Source organism: Miniopterus schreibersii (assembly GCF_964146895.1).
Source record: "Miniopterus schreibersii genome assembly, chromosome: 7".
NCBI lineage: Eukaryota > Metazoa > Chordata > Mammalia > Chiroptera > Miniopteridae > Miniopterus > Miniopterus schreibersii.
Window position 1 is genome coordinate 51998348 of NC_138108.1, and position 13675 is coordinate 52012022.

At 39.8% G+C, this 13675-nt stretch overlaps 1 protein-coding gene across 2 annotated transcripts in view; it reads left to right on the forward strand.

Moving 5' to 3' along the window:
- The window catches only part of CCDC148 (coiled-coil domain containing 148), a 194854-nt gene that overhangs the window by 145770 nt on the left and 35409 nt on the right, over positions 1-13675 (forward strand). For both annotated transcript variants that reach the window (XM_081142586.1, XM_081142587.1), the window contains one exon: positions 2266-2384. In XM_081142586.1, coding sequence (XP_080998712.1) covers positions 2266-2384 — 119 coding nt within the window. The remainder of the gene's footprint in view (positions 1-2265; positions 2385-13675) is intronic.

Consider the following 13675-nt stretch of genomic DNA (forward strand, 5'->3'; position numbering starts at 1 on the left):
AACTCCTGTGTGGCTGTGACTCATATATCTGAATTCTTTTTTATATATATAATATATCTTTATGGGTTTCAGAGAGAGGAAGGGAGAGGGAGAGAGAGAGATAGAAACATGAATGATGAGAGAGTCATTGATCGGCTGCCTCCTGCACGCCCCCCACTGGGGATCGAGCCCACAACCAGGGCATGTGCTCTGACTGGGAATCGAACCGCGATCTCCTGGATCCTAGGTCGATGCTCAACTGTTGAGCCACACCAGCCAGGCACATATCTGAATTCTTGATGAATATTTGAAACCCACACATGCCAGTGATAAGGACAGGTAGAGAGTGGTATAGCCAGACAGTGTAAACATCAAAGGAAGAAGGTGTTGGACGTGAAAGGAGCAGTTATGGAGAAGGAAAGTGGCCAAACCGTTTCCTAGCCTCTTGGCACAGGGGGCATCCGAAGGTGAGCATCCTTCCTTCACTCAAGAGAATTTCAGTCAAAACCATGGAGCAGTGTTCGGATGGTTAACAAAGTAGATTTAATGTATGATGACAGGGGTTTCAGAGGGCCTGGTAGAAGAAGTAAAGGAATAAATTGAGAGAGGGAGGTGCAGTCTGACTGACGCCTGGTGCACAATAGCTGAGCATACCAGAGAGTCAAGAACGGAAATAATTGGTCCTGAGGTGTCAAAAAGCCTCAGGGTCTGCACAGGACAGGGCACCAAGTGGTGTCAGCGATCTCAGGATACCAGCAACCCGGGGTGGGTCCACTTGTGGTCAAGGGATTCCCCACAAAGGACCACTGACTTGTCTCCAAGGCCAATGCTGGGAGTAAGCAACCATTACTGGTCTACTGGGACCCAGGGAAAAATGTTCTTTAATCTAGTATCTGTTCTAATTCAAAATTTAGCTTTGGAGTAGCTTTATTTCCTCTAATTATGAAAGAAATACATACTCATTGCAAACGATCAGGTAACACAGAAAAATACCCAGAGTAAAAGAAAGATCACTTATAAATTCCAGAGGGAGACAATCTAGTCACTGTTACCAGTTCCTATCGGGCACTGACAGCCCTGGCATCGGTCAGGACTCTGAAATGCACGTGCCAGGCCGTCTTCCTCCCCTCCCTGCGACCCTCTCTTCCACTCCCCATCACGGTGCTGCGCCCTTTCGGCGTCACCCCCGTTCTCCCCAGATTCAGGTTTCAGTCGCTCTGGGTGGGATCGCCTGACCTGAGCTCGCCCTCTCGCTCACTAAGTGCTGCGTGGCGTGGCTGCTGTGGCTGCTGGGTGGCGTGGCTGTGCCCTGCTGTCCGCATGCTGCTTTTGGTCCTCTCAGGGGTCAGCAACCAGGTCGCTGGGAAAATTCCACAGCCACTGAGCTTTTCATATTCAGTTCTAAAAAGAGAAAATGACACCTTGGGGGGGGGGTGTGACCCATCCTCTCTACCACTGACCCTCTGTGGAGTCGCTCACCTGTGAGGTAATTCTGTTTTTTTAACCAGCAAAACCCAGTCTCTGGACCCAGGCACAGCAGGCAGGCCAGCGCGGGGAGTGAGCCTCTGCCCAGTAAGCCTCAGCTCCAGCCGCCCCCCCAGTGGGAGAACCGCGGGGTGGTTTGGGCCGCACGTGTAGCTCGGCCTTCTTGCTCTGCCTCCAGAAGAGGAGAGTAGCACGGGCCTAGCAAGAACCTTCTGAGCCTGACAAATCTGCCCTTTATCTTACCACCTAAGTCATAACTGCTATATATCACAACACTACCAATTATTTCTTTTCTTCCTTCCTCCCACCTATCTCCTGCCACTTCCCCAGAAGCATAAAGCTTTCAGCATCCTGCTGTCCATTAACATAAATAAACTCATGCTTTTAAAGTAAAAACAGGTTTAATGCTATATTTGTTGAAGACTGCATTACCAGGAGAGGGTAAAAATATCCTTGAGTGACGGCTAGATCATATACTTTAGGGACAATAACATACCTTTATTGTGGTTCCCTGAAAGTCAATTATTCTAGCCTTAGATTAAAACCTCAGGTCTCAGCACAAGTTACAGTTCTACTTCCAAAGCTGTTAAACCATACGGTGTCTCAGGCCATGACCCTTCATGTTTTAATTCATTTTTTCTGTTGCCAATATGTTGTAAGCAGATCTAAGAGAGGGAAAGGATGAAGTGCCATTTACATTCAATCTCTGCTTTTATGAGCCAGTGGGTAATGTTGTAACTTCCCTCCTTGTTCTTATATCTCTGTTGTTAATTTAAATTTTATGTAACATTTATACAATAGATAAGAAAATACTGGGCTAAAAAAGAACAGTATTGGCAAGAAATGGAAAGGAGAGATCTTCGGCGTCTAGAAGAATTGAAGAAAATAATGGCTGACCAGTCGGCAAAGGACAGAGAAAGGTAAAAGAAAAATTTTAAATTGTGTAGTGATGGGGGGGGGTGGATGGGATCTTCTATCATGTGTTAGGATAAATAATATCAGTGGGAACATTTTTGATACTAAATGTATATTTATAGTATTTATATTCACAAACAGATAAACCGATACTTACAATGCATTTTAAACTCTCACATTCATACATGAATCTCTAGTTTTTCATTTTGTTCCTTAGATGGCTTCCTAGTTAAAACCCTCACAGAAGATTTCATAGTATTTGATTGCCCACTGTGTGCATGAAATGATAGTGGCTGCTGCTGTCACTTAATATTTTGACCAAGAAAGAGGAAAGCATTGTTCAGATGAGAAGGGAGACACACTTACTATGGCCGAGGCTGGGGAAGACAATACACAATTATACTGTGCTGTATGGCATTCATTCAGTACACTTAAATTTTCTATACCCATATAGGAAAAAACCCTGAATTTCCTAGAATAATGGGGTTTTTTTGGGAACTGGAAAGGACATTTGAGGTCGTCTAACCCAATCTTCTCATTTTATAAATGAATACACTGAGAAATTTAAATTATTTTTCCAATGTTACTGTATCAATCAGAGTCAGTGGAAAAGATACAGAGAAAATAGTAATTTGAATAGGAAAAGCTTAAAATAAGGAATTATTTGTTCTAACAGAAAATCTGTTACATACAAGGATAAAGAGGACTTTAAAAAACACCCCAGGAATAAAGGAGGGTTCACATGGAAGAAACAAATTTGGAGGTTTGTTTCCCATCCCTCCCCATGATCGGGACTCAGACCTTATCGTAGAAGGTGTGGCTGTGGCGGGCTGCATGGTGGAGATCTTGGGTGGTCTCCACAAGATCTTGTGCACAGCCAGCAGGCAAGCGGGAAATACCCTCCTCCAGTGCAAGAGGACAGAGCTGAAACCAACCATCGGTATGCTTGCGAGACTCCGTGGGAATCTGACCGCAGGCATATCTCTGAAGTCTCATGAGAAACTGATTACGAGGTGCCAGTGGAGTTCCATGGGCACAAGCACCACTGGGTGTCTCTCACACCCAGTGCTGGCAGCCACGTGGTAGGCACAAGACGGGGTAAACACTGGGCCCAGGAAGGAAAGCTGCTTTCTTCCGCAGTGTCCCTCCAGCACTCTTCTCTGGCATAACGTTGTGTCAGCTGCAAGGGAGAAATAATTACAGGGTTCAGCTCTTTTTTCATAGAGCAGACAATGAAGGGTGGATTTGGAGCTGAGAGGCAATAAATTGGTAACTGGCGTAGTTATCTAGTTTTGCTAGCTCCTGAGTGGACTTTCACAAAAGATAAATGAAGGATAGATGTTTCATTTCATAACATAATTCACAATACATTTTCTTTATAGTTAATCAATGTGAAAAAATTGTCTGGAACGCTGTACTTCCTGTTCAATTTTGCTGTGAACCTAAAACTGCTCTAAAAAATAAAGCAATTGGATTTTTAAATAATGTTGGAGGACATAACCATTATTTTATACAATGAATTTCACTCGTATCTAGAACGCTTCCTTTGTGACCTGTGGGACAGTTATTGCAAACTCCAGTCATAGGATTGCAGAGTGAACCTGGAGTTCCACACAAATACCAGGAAATTCCTAAGGATTTTCTGGATGAAATTCACATTATTTTCCAGGTATCTCAGGATTCTAGAGTTGAGTTTAATCTATTATAAAGAAAAGTGAGAATAGAGCAAAGTCCAGGTTCAAGGCTAAGAAGCGAAACAGTCAATGAGAAACCAATTAAATAGGCACAAATCAAGATATGACTGAAAATCAGAAGACAGGCTATGCCACGAGTCAGAGACAAAAACTCACAAACAACTAAATACTGAAGGGCAAGGGAAAGGTGATGGTCAAAAGGCTGGTTGAATGGTCTCAGACTATACTAGGGAAATAAAAGTGAGCCACAGGAATTAAAGGGGGTTGGAAAAACAGAACAGATGTGAGTCCCAGCAGCTAGGGGACATGCTTCTAATAACACTCTCCTCATAGCCAGAGAGTTTCTTTGATTACAGAGCCATTTTAGTCTTTCCCTTCCTGTTCCAATAATTATCAAGATTAGCTGACTCAGAAATCCTTTTGAAAAGAAGAAAAGGAAAATCAGATTAATCTGCACTATATAACAGAATAAAAATAGGCACATTACAACATAGAAAAAAGATCACTAAGGGCTAGGAACCAGAAGATGAAGGTTTTAGTATTAAATCTTCCTTGAATAGTATATGACCTAGGGAAAGTCATTCCTTTAACCTCTACAAGGCTGTGTCGTCCTTTGTAAATTTGAGCTGAACGACTTCTGTGGGCTAAGTGAGCTATCAGCGCTTAAGGGCCTATGTGAAATGTTGTAGATTAAGATTATTATGAATCTAATGTTCACATGCCAATGGAAGATCAGTGAGAAAGGCCATTAAAACATCAGGATAATATATCAGGAAATAATTCTCAGAAATTTTTGGGTGATGTAGATAAAATCACAGTCCTCATTCTGTGATTTGAGGAAATGAAGTTGAACGTGTAAAAATTTTGCTTCTGAACCTGAAGTTGTATTTTTTTGGTAACCATCCCGAAACTAAGAAATTACTTGATTGGTTAAAGTGTTTATCTCTACTACTGAAAATACAATTCACAAATCTCATATATGACTTGAGATTATAACTGTAGGCCATTTTTCTCATGTCAGAATAAGAAGGCTTGAAACAGTTTCCAGATCTGTTAAAAACACACACAGAGGGTTTGAAAACTTCTGTTATTTTATTTTTTAATTCTAAGATAAATTTCTTTGAAAACAATATTCATAAATTAGCACAGATATTAGGTTGAACAATAAGTAAGTTACATTTTGTGGGTCCAAAATGGCTTAGTATTCACAGTTTCATGTGGTTCAACGGAGTTTTTAAAAAACAGCAATTCATTTTGTTTATTAATTATATTTCCCTTTTCACTCTATTATAAAGTATCTTTTGCCCTCATCTTTTTACTGACATTGTTGCCAAAGTTTCCACTGCCCTGCTAATTTCCTGCTGCCTTATTTTCATTTCTCAACGTGCTGTAGAGATTAGAAGGGAAGGCTCTAGTCTACAGTCAGGGTCTCAACATCAGAGTCCTGGCTCCACCCTTTATAGCTGTATGAACTTGGCTAAGTCCTTTAACTTCTCCGAATTTCAGTCTCTTCTTCTGTACAATGAAGACATGAGTAGTATCTAGTTCACAGAATTGGTGCAAGGAATAAATGAGGAATTAACATACTCGCTACCTGGAACATAGTAAATATTCATTAACTATAAGTGATTATGATCAATTGACTTTTTAAAACATGAGACACCTTCCAACATAATTTTTTCACAAACTAGATAAGTATTTAAAATATTTTAGACACAACATGGAATATGAGGACATTCTTATAACAAATAAAACATTAAAGTTAAATCAAAAGTGACCTGTGATCATTATCCTCACACAGTCTTTTCTGCAGCAATCATTTCTGTTATCAGTTGTATATATGTGTGTGTATGTGTTTGTATTATGCATAATGTATACACACATACCTCCTATATACATAAAAATGAATTTAAGAACAACAACAAAAAAACCCCAATACATTTTATTATAATATACCACTATGTTAGCTCTGGCTGCCATCACTGGTGACTCAAACAACAGACATTTATTTTCTCACAGTTCTGGAGGCTGGAAGTCCAAGATCAAGATGCCACGGTGATTTCTGGTGAGAACTCTATTCCTGGCATCTAGACAGCTGCCTTCTTGATTTGTGCTCGGATGGTGGGGAGAGAGAGGCAACCAGCTCTTTATGCCTCTTCTCATAAGGGCACTAATCCCATTATGAGGACACACCTTCACGACTTCATCTAAACCTAATTATTCCCCAAAGTCCCCACCTCCAAATACCATTGCCCTGGGGGTTAGGATGTCAACATACAAATTTTGAAGGGACACATTCTGTTTATAGTCATCATTTGTGTAAAAAAATCATTTATGTACATACAAATTGCCTATTTATTATTAATTGCTATTTATTGGTTGCTGCTGGCCTATAATTTTTTGTACCAATTAGAAAAGGTGCTTCCATCTGGTGGCAAAGTGCATAGTGCCCCTACTAGAAGTAGATACATTAGAAAAAAGAAAAGACTCTCTTCTGAACCATGGGACACCACTTGACAAGTACAGGCAAAGCTGGGCATCATTCCCCATTTGTACTCCTGGCTGGGCATCACTTTTGCAAACTACCAACTTCAAAATTATACATGGTATCCTTGCAAATAAACCGACCTAGTTCTTTTAAAATACTACATATTATCCATGCTTCTTCTAAAATTTAGCCATCTGGAATATATTGTCATGAATGATAGGAGCTAAGTGTCTGACTTTCATTTTTTTGGTCTAAATTGATAGTCAGTAGTCTCAACACCAATTATTTGATGATTCATTCTTACCCACTGATTTGAAATGCCACCTTTATCATATATTACACTTCTAATTATGCTTTATATCCATATGGACTCTTGACTAGATGAAATAAAAACTGATCTATATTTATATTTTCCCATGGACACCATGCCATTTTAATTATTGTTTGCTATCCGATAGAACAAGTGTTCACTCATTGTTCTTTTCAAAAATATCATGTGAAATTTCACTTAAAAATCCTGTTGATTTTTTGCCCTGAAATTTTGTTAAGGAGAACTGATATATAAACCAAATTTAATCTCCAATCTAGGATCATGCTTCCAGAATAGCTCTTCAGCTCAAGTCCTCCTTTAGGTTCTTTAGAACATTTCATAGCTTTTTTTTTTTTCTTTTTCTGGTAAAGGCTTGGATATTATTTTGGAATTAGTAGAAACTGGTGACCCAAGAAGCAGATTAAACATTTTCTTTAGTAGCTACATCAGAAATAGTGCTTGAAGTGGGAGTGGCAGCAGGGATGCAGAAGTGACAGATGTTTATGGAGTATTTAGATCAGATAAAATATGGTGGCTCATTTCTTTAGGGATGGAGTTGGAGGGAAGACAGAGAAAAAGGCATGACCCTGAACACTACGGAGCTTTTTCTGTCCCTTTGGATTGAAAGCTTCAGTTACTTTGTTTTCATTCTCTTTTATTTTCTAATGTATTGACTGTAGGTTGTTGTTTTTTCTCTGTATTTTTGACCACAGTATACAAGGTTTGAAATATGTTTTTATTATCCAATTACTAATTTTTTACATTTCATTTTGATGGCCTAAACAATAAGTTGGTAGATACTGGGGTGCCTGCCAAAGGCACGGTTGCTGATAATTTTCATTTTCTATGCCTCTACTCCCCATGTCATTGCATAAAAATGTGCCAAAATTCAACTTGCTTATGGGAAGCTAATAACACTGCTATTTTTATCAGTAAAAACCTCCTTATTGAAGAATAACTTATGTCATAAATTCCCACTTTAATTGTACAATTAATAATTTTTAGTAAATTTATATAGTGTACAACTATTGCATCACCCCAAAAAGATCACTTGCACCCATTTGCATTAATTGCCAATCCCACTCCCAGCCCCAGTGACCACTGATCTGTTTCTGACTCAGTAGATTTGCCTTCTCTGGGTTCTTTCCCTTAGCATTAAGTTTCTGAGGCTCATCCATGTTGTGGCATGTATCATTAGTTTTTCCCTTATTATTACAAAATACTATTCCACTTCAGCATTACTTTAAAAATCTGTTTTACAAGGCAATATCGTGTGTATTTTTTTCCTGTTGGGAGAGATGAATATTAACACATGCAATCTGATAAAAAACAGGTTCCAAATTCATATGAAGTATGATATCAAGTCTATAAAAGACCTTCATTTGTACCAAGGTCAAATATTCAGTCACACCACACCCAAATGTGTGAAGAATACTAACTGATCTCAACTTTTTTATTAGTTCCCTTCAGGGTCGTGAGGAAAGATGGAAACTTTTTAATTAAAAGTATCTCAAGCTCTTTCATTTTGGGTTATCTCTAACTCTTTGCGGAGTAAAGTACGAACTGTCTCCTGGAGGTCAGGCAGCCTCCTCCGATGGAAGGGTGGGGCAGCTGGTCAGCCTGCAGGTTCTGGTGCCCCTCAGGGCCCTCATTACCCCCCAGTTCCACCTCACCCCTCTCCCTCCCCAGGGTGCGAGGCAGTGCTATCCAGTAGAAATATTATGTGAATCATATATGTAACTTTAAATTTTCTAGTAGCCACATTTAAAGATGTAAAAAGTAAAAGGTGAAATTGACTTTAACAATAAATTTTATTTAACCTAATATATCCAGAAACATTATCATTTCAGTATGCTATCATATAAAATTAATGAGATATTTTACATTCTTTTTTCGTATGAAGTCTTTGAAACCCGCTGTACGTTTTACACTTTCAGCACATTTCGGTTTGGAGTAGTCCTGTGTGTTCACGGGCACCTCCTGGCCAGCAGAGGTGTACAGGAAAGCTTAGCAGCCTCCTGACAAGGGAGGGCCGAGTGGCCCGTCCACCTGCCGATTCTGACTTTCTTATAGAATCGATATCACATCTTAGATAAATTTTGATTCTGCTATTTTCCTCATTTTGCATCTTTCAGGGTCTTCACTACCTTTGCCAGGATGCCCTGGGTATCTCTTGTCTTGGGAATGGCTTTGGTCTCCATCCAGTTCATTGCTAACATAGCTGAGCCCACTTAGTCGCAGGGTGGGCCCACATATGCTGCTGCTGACACTGCCGATGCCTCTAGGCCTGAGGTCTCCCCCTCCAGGTCTTACCAGCCCTGGTTTTCCCCGCACGTGCTTCCAATCAGACCTTGTGCAAGCCGTGAGAAACAAACGTTTTCTCACATAATCTCTAAACACCTTCCTCTGCTCCTGTTTCACGCTGAACAGGATACCATATGGATCACGGGGCTTGCCTGGGAGGCGTTTCATGCCAGGAGAGGGGGGATCCAGCCCCATGTTCTTGGATTCTCCCCTAGCTATCTCAGTAGTTCTACTTAGCCCCAAACATCACAATTTGACCCACTAAGGGGGTAGGAAGTGATGGATCTGGTGTCTGAGAACTTCACCTACTTCTCTTTTCCATTCCATTGATGGCCAAAGGGAAACATGATTTGCAGGAGAAATAAAATAGATGAAGTTAATATTTTCAAAATGTTCTTTCTGCGACATCTATATAAAGAAAAAAATCTAGTAAGAAACATAACCCTATGATAACAGTTTTTGTCTCCAGGTAATGAAATGAAGGATAGTTTTGATAGTCTTCTTTGTATTACTGTATTTTCCAAAATTTCCACAATGAGCAGACATTTCTGATACTTAGAAAAACCCATAGTAGTTTTAAAAATAATAAATAAAACATACTTTTCCATTTTCATTAGTTGTTTGGGGCTTCAAACTGGGGGGGGAAAGTGGAAAGTGATGTGTGGTGTGTAAAAGTGAATATACTAATCCAAACATGAGAGTATTAAATAGAAGGTACCTTTACAAGTAACAGAAATCGTCTTCGAAACAGACATAAGAACATACACTCCTCTTTTTTTTTTTTTTTTTTTACCATATTGTTTATATCTTGTGTCATCTAATTTCTCTAATTCTACATTCCAGGTCCTTTTCTAGCATCCCACCTCCTCCTGGCTCTCTCCAGCCTCTGTTCCCACCCACAGCTGGAAGCTCAACTCTCTTCTTTTGCATATAGTGGTTCTTTCTTTTTTTCCAGCAGGCCTCTGAATGCACTAGTTCCCCACGACCTTCCCATTGGGGCCTGTTGGGGCCAATGTCACGGTCCTAGTCGCTGCAGTGTGGAACCCTGTAAACTGCATTGGATTTGTGATTCTTATGCTGCTTTTGTTTTGGGGAAACTTTAAATATATGTACAGGGTGGGGCAAAAGTAGGTTTACAGTTGTGAGTATGCAAAACACAGTTTATTCTTGTATTATTATTTATTAATTACTGTATTATTTTCTATGTGAACAACTGTAAACCTACTTTTGCCCAGCCCTGTATGTGTATTTTCTTTACAGAGTATTTTTTATGTTCGATACACACAGGGAGGAGTAGAAAACAAGGACATAAATGGTCATATCTCATTTTTTAATCTTAGCATCATTGCTTCCCGTTACCACTGAAAGTTGCAGAGTAAACAAGCAGAAATTAGATCACACTCCTGTGCACCGAGACCTCTTTCCTCTTATCGTCATGATATTTTATAAATGCTTGATAAAATGTTCAGCCTGTAACTTTTCTGACGTTCGGCTCTCTTGGAGCTAACACGTGCACTCCTTTCCCTGTACAATGGCTGCTTTTACAGGGATGGATATAGTTGTGGTATTTCAATTCTATTCATTGCTGTTCCTTGTAATTTAATAGTCTGCCTCTTCCATTTACCTCCTTTGTAATAATTTTAATATAGTAAAAATGTTTAACTATATAATCTAGATAATAATTTTAAAGGTTTCTTAAAAGCAGATTTACTTGGTCAAGAAGTTCCTGTGGATATAATTTCATAACCAGAAAACTGAATAAAGTTGGGCATAACCAACAAAAGGAAGGTTGTGTGCTGTTAAGAACTTTATTGGTCAGTGTTAACGTAATACTAGAGCAGTGGTTCCCTCCAACAGAATCACCTGGAGAGCCTTCTAAAGTCCTGGCACTCAGGCCAGGCCCCCGACCAAGTCAGTCAGAATCACTGGCAGTGGGGTTTCTGCAACAGTTTTTGAAAATTCTGAAGTGAGGTGAAGTTTGAGAACTAGTGTACTAGGGTATTTGCATATTTTCTAAAGTATGGGCCCCTAATCACCTATTAAACTCTTGAGAAGATCCCACTCTTTGTAGAAGTGCCCCTGATTTCTCTTCTCTCAGTGCCATGCCTTCACTGAAATAGTTCGGGTAAGTCATATAGGTGAAGCTTCACCTTCACGGAAGAATCCTAAGAACCCTCTGCAAGGACAAACCTTGGACGTTTCTCTCCAAGCAGAGGGGTATGTGTGCGTGTGTGTGTGCATGTGTGTGTGTGTGTGTGTGTGTGTGTGTGAGCGCGTGTGCACACACGCACACAGTGAGCATTTAATGGATAAAGCATTGCTTTCCATTGTAACAAACACTAGTTTTTAGCTAATGTTTCCAAAAGAAGAGAGTTTTCCTGTGTTGTAAGACAATCAGCATTTGACGTTTAAGATGGCGATGACCATTGGGGAAGGAAGAAACTAGAACCAGCTGCCTCCCTGACACTAAATCGACTTTACTAATCTAGTGTGTGTTTTGGGGTGCTTGCCAACAGCATGGAATTGACAGCTATTGCATTTTATAAGTAGTAAAACCAGATGTTTCTCTCTATTTTCCATGTCTTTTCTTAACAATATACAAAACTCAGCATGTTTTATTGGAAGACATTAAGGGCATTTAAAGGGAGTTCATACTCTAATCTTTCGGATTTTTAGAGAGTATGCTTAGTAAAGTGAAGTCAGCAGAGGCTTTACAAACATTTGTTATGTTTTTGCCTCTCAGCATGAGATTTCCCCAAATTAGTGGGAATGCTCTTGTTCATTAAATCTCTGTCAACCAAATCTCCATTCCAAGTGGAGGTGCCAAATGATGTCAACCAGGGATTACTGTGCGGCATTAAACAGACACAGTTCTTAGTGAGTCTGCCTGTTTTGCCTTTTAAATGAAGTTAGAAGTGTTTCAAAAATTAACATTAATTTAAAAGGTTAATTTAAAAGACTGCTCTGATAGCCAACATGCCATGTTCCAACCGGTAAAGGTAATTTTGTCAAATAATAATAACACTTAGAACCTGCTCATCAGTATAACATAACCAACTATGGCGTGTGTGTGTGTCTGTATATGTTGTCATATGTTGAGGCACGAGTCCGCAGATGATTTGGACATCACTGTAGTGGTCCTTGAATGGATCGTAGCTGACGGGCATGATTGACAGAGGGACACTAAGTAATTGATGGACAATGGATACAGTTATTTTCACGTGAAAATGAACAAGCAAGCGTGTGCCAGTGGGCAGATGGGGCAGCAGCTGGGCAGACATGGCTCAGCCGAGGGTCACTCTCGTGGTCTTGGACGACAGTTTATCTCCTGAGATATACAAGTCCAGCTTCAGATCTGTGGTCTTTTCCAAACCACAGGCAATTGGAGAGGGCCGGTTGTTTAGTAGTTTGGACTGCCTTTACTTTATTGTTTACAACTTTGATGTTTGATTTTAGAAATCTTCGCTTGTTAAAAAAGCTACTGGGTTCCTACTATATGCCCAGTCGATCTGTCTGTTGCAGTTCCTCATTTAGGATATGAAATGGAATGTCATCACGTATGTGTTTGGTAGAGGGCAGACAATACTCAGAAGCCCTTTATAATACATTTTTATACAAAATGAGCATTATTGAATTCTTTTAGTGCCTATCACTATTTTTCTTTCATGTGTATGTGCCAATAAAGCCACCATAGATGCTATAATTATAAATGGAACAGCTAGATGCTCTGGTTTTTCAGGAACCAATTATCTCCTTTTTTCTTCCCCAGAAAGACCAGCTTTTATCTTGGCCTGTAATTAGTGCTCCAGATGTATTGAATGTTTCTTTGGGGGCATTGGGGTGCTTGAAGCTGCATTATCTTTCTCCAAGTCAACACGCACACCAATGTGTAGAGGTAAATGATCTGCTGTTTCCCCTTTAGCTGCGAAAGGATGTTGTGCTGCCCAAGGCCACACAGCATCTGTGAATGAGACGGAGGCAACCGCCGAATACGCACTGATGCCTTTACCACCAACCCCGTAACTTGGGCCTTTTACTAAGTACTTTCAGGTAATGAAATATTGACCTTTATAAAATCTATGAAGATTTTATAAAGTTGCAGGGCTAGGTAGGCAGAAACTTAGCAGCCATAGTTACATGAAGGAAGTGTAAAGCCATGAATTGGGAGAAATATAATCGCAACTTTGCTGAAGGGCCACCATTGTACTGGATACAATATAGCTTCAAGCATTTGATGTCTCTCTTTTGTCTGGAACTACTGCAGAGCATACACACAGAGCAATCAGGTGATGTTAAATAAGAATTATGTAGTTAGTGAAGGAAGCATGTTTACAATCTTGTTTTATGTATTTTACAGTCTTACCTAATATATTTTAATATGAGTTTTATAGAATCATATAATTTTAAAGCTGGAAGGAATCTTGGAAAGCATCCAGTCCAGCCTCCTTGTAGTCACTCGGGTTCTGGTTTGCAAACAACAGAAATCATTTTTAGTTGAAT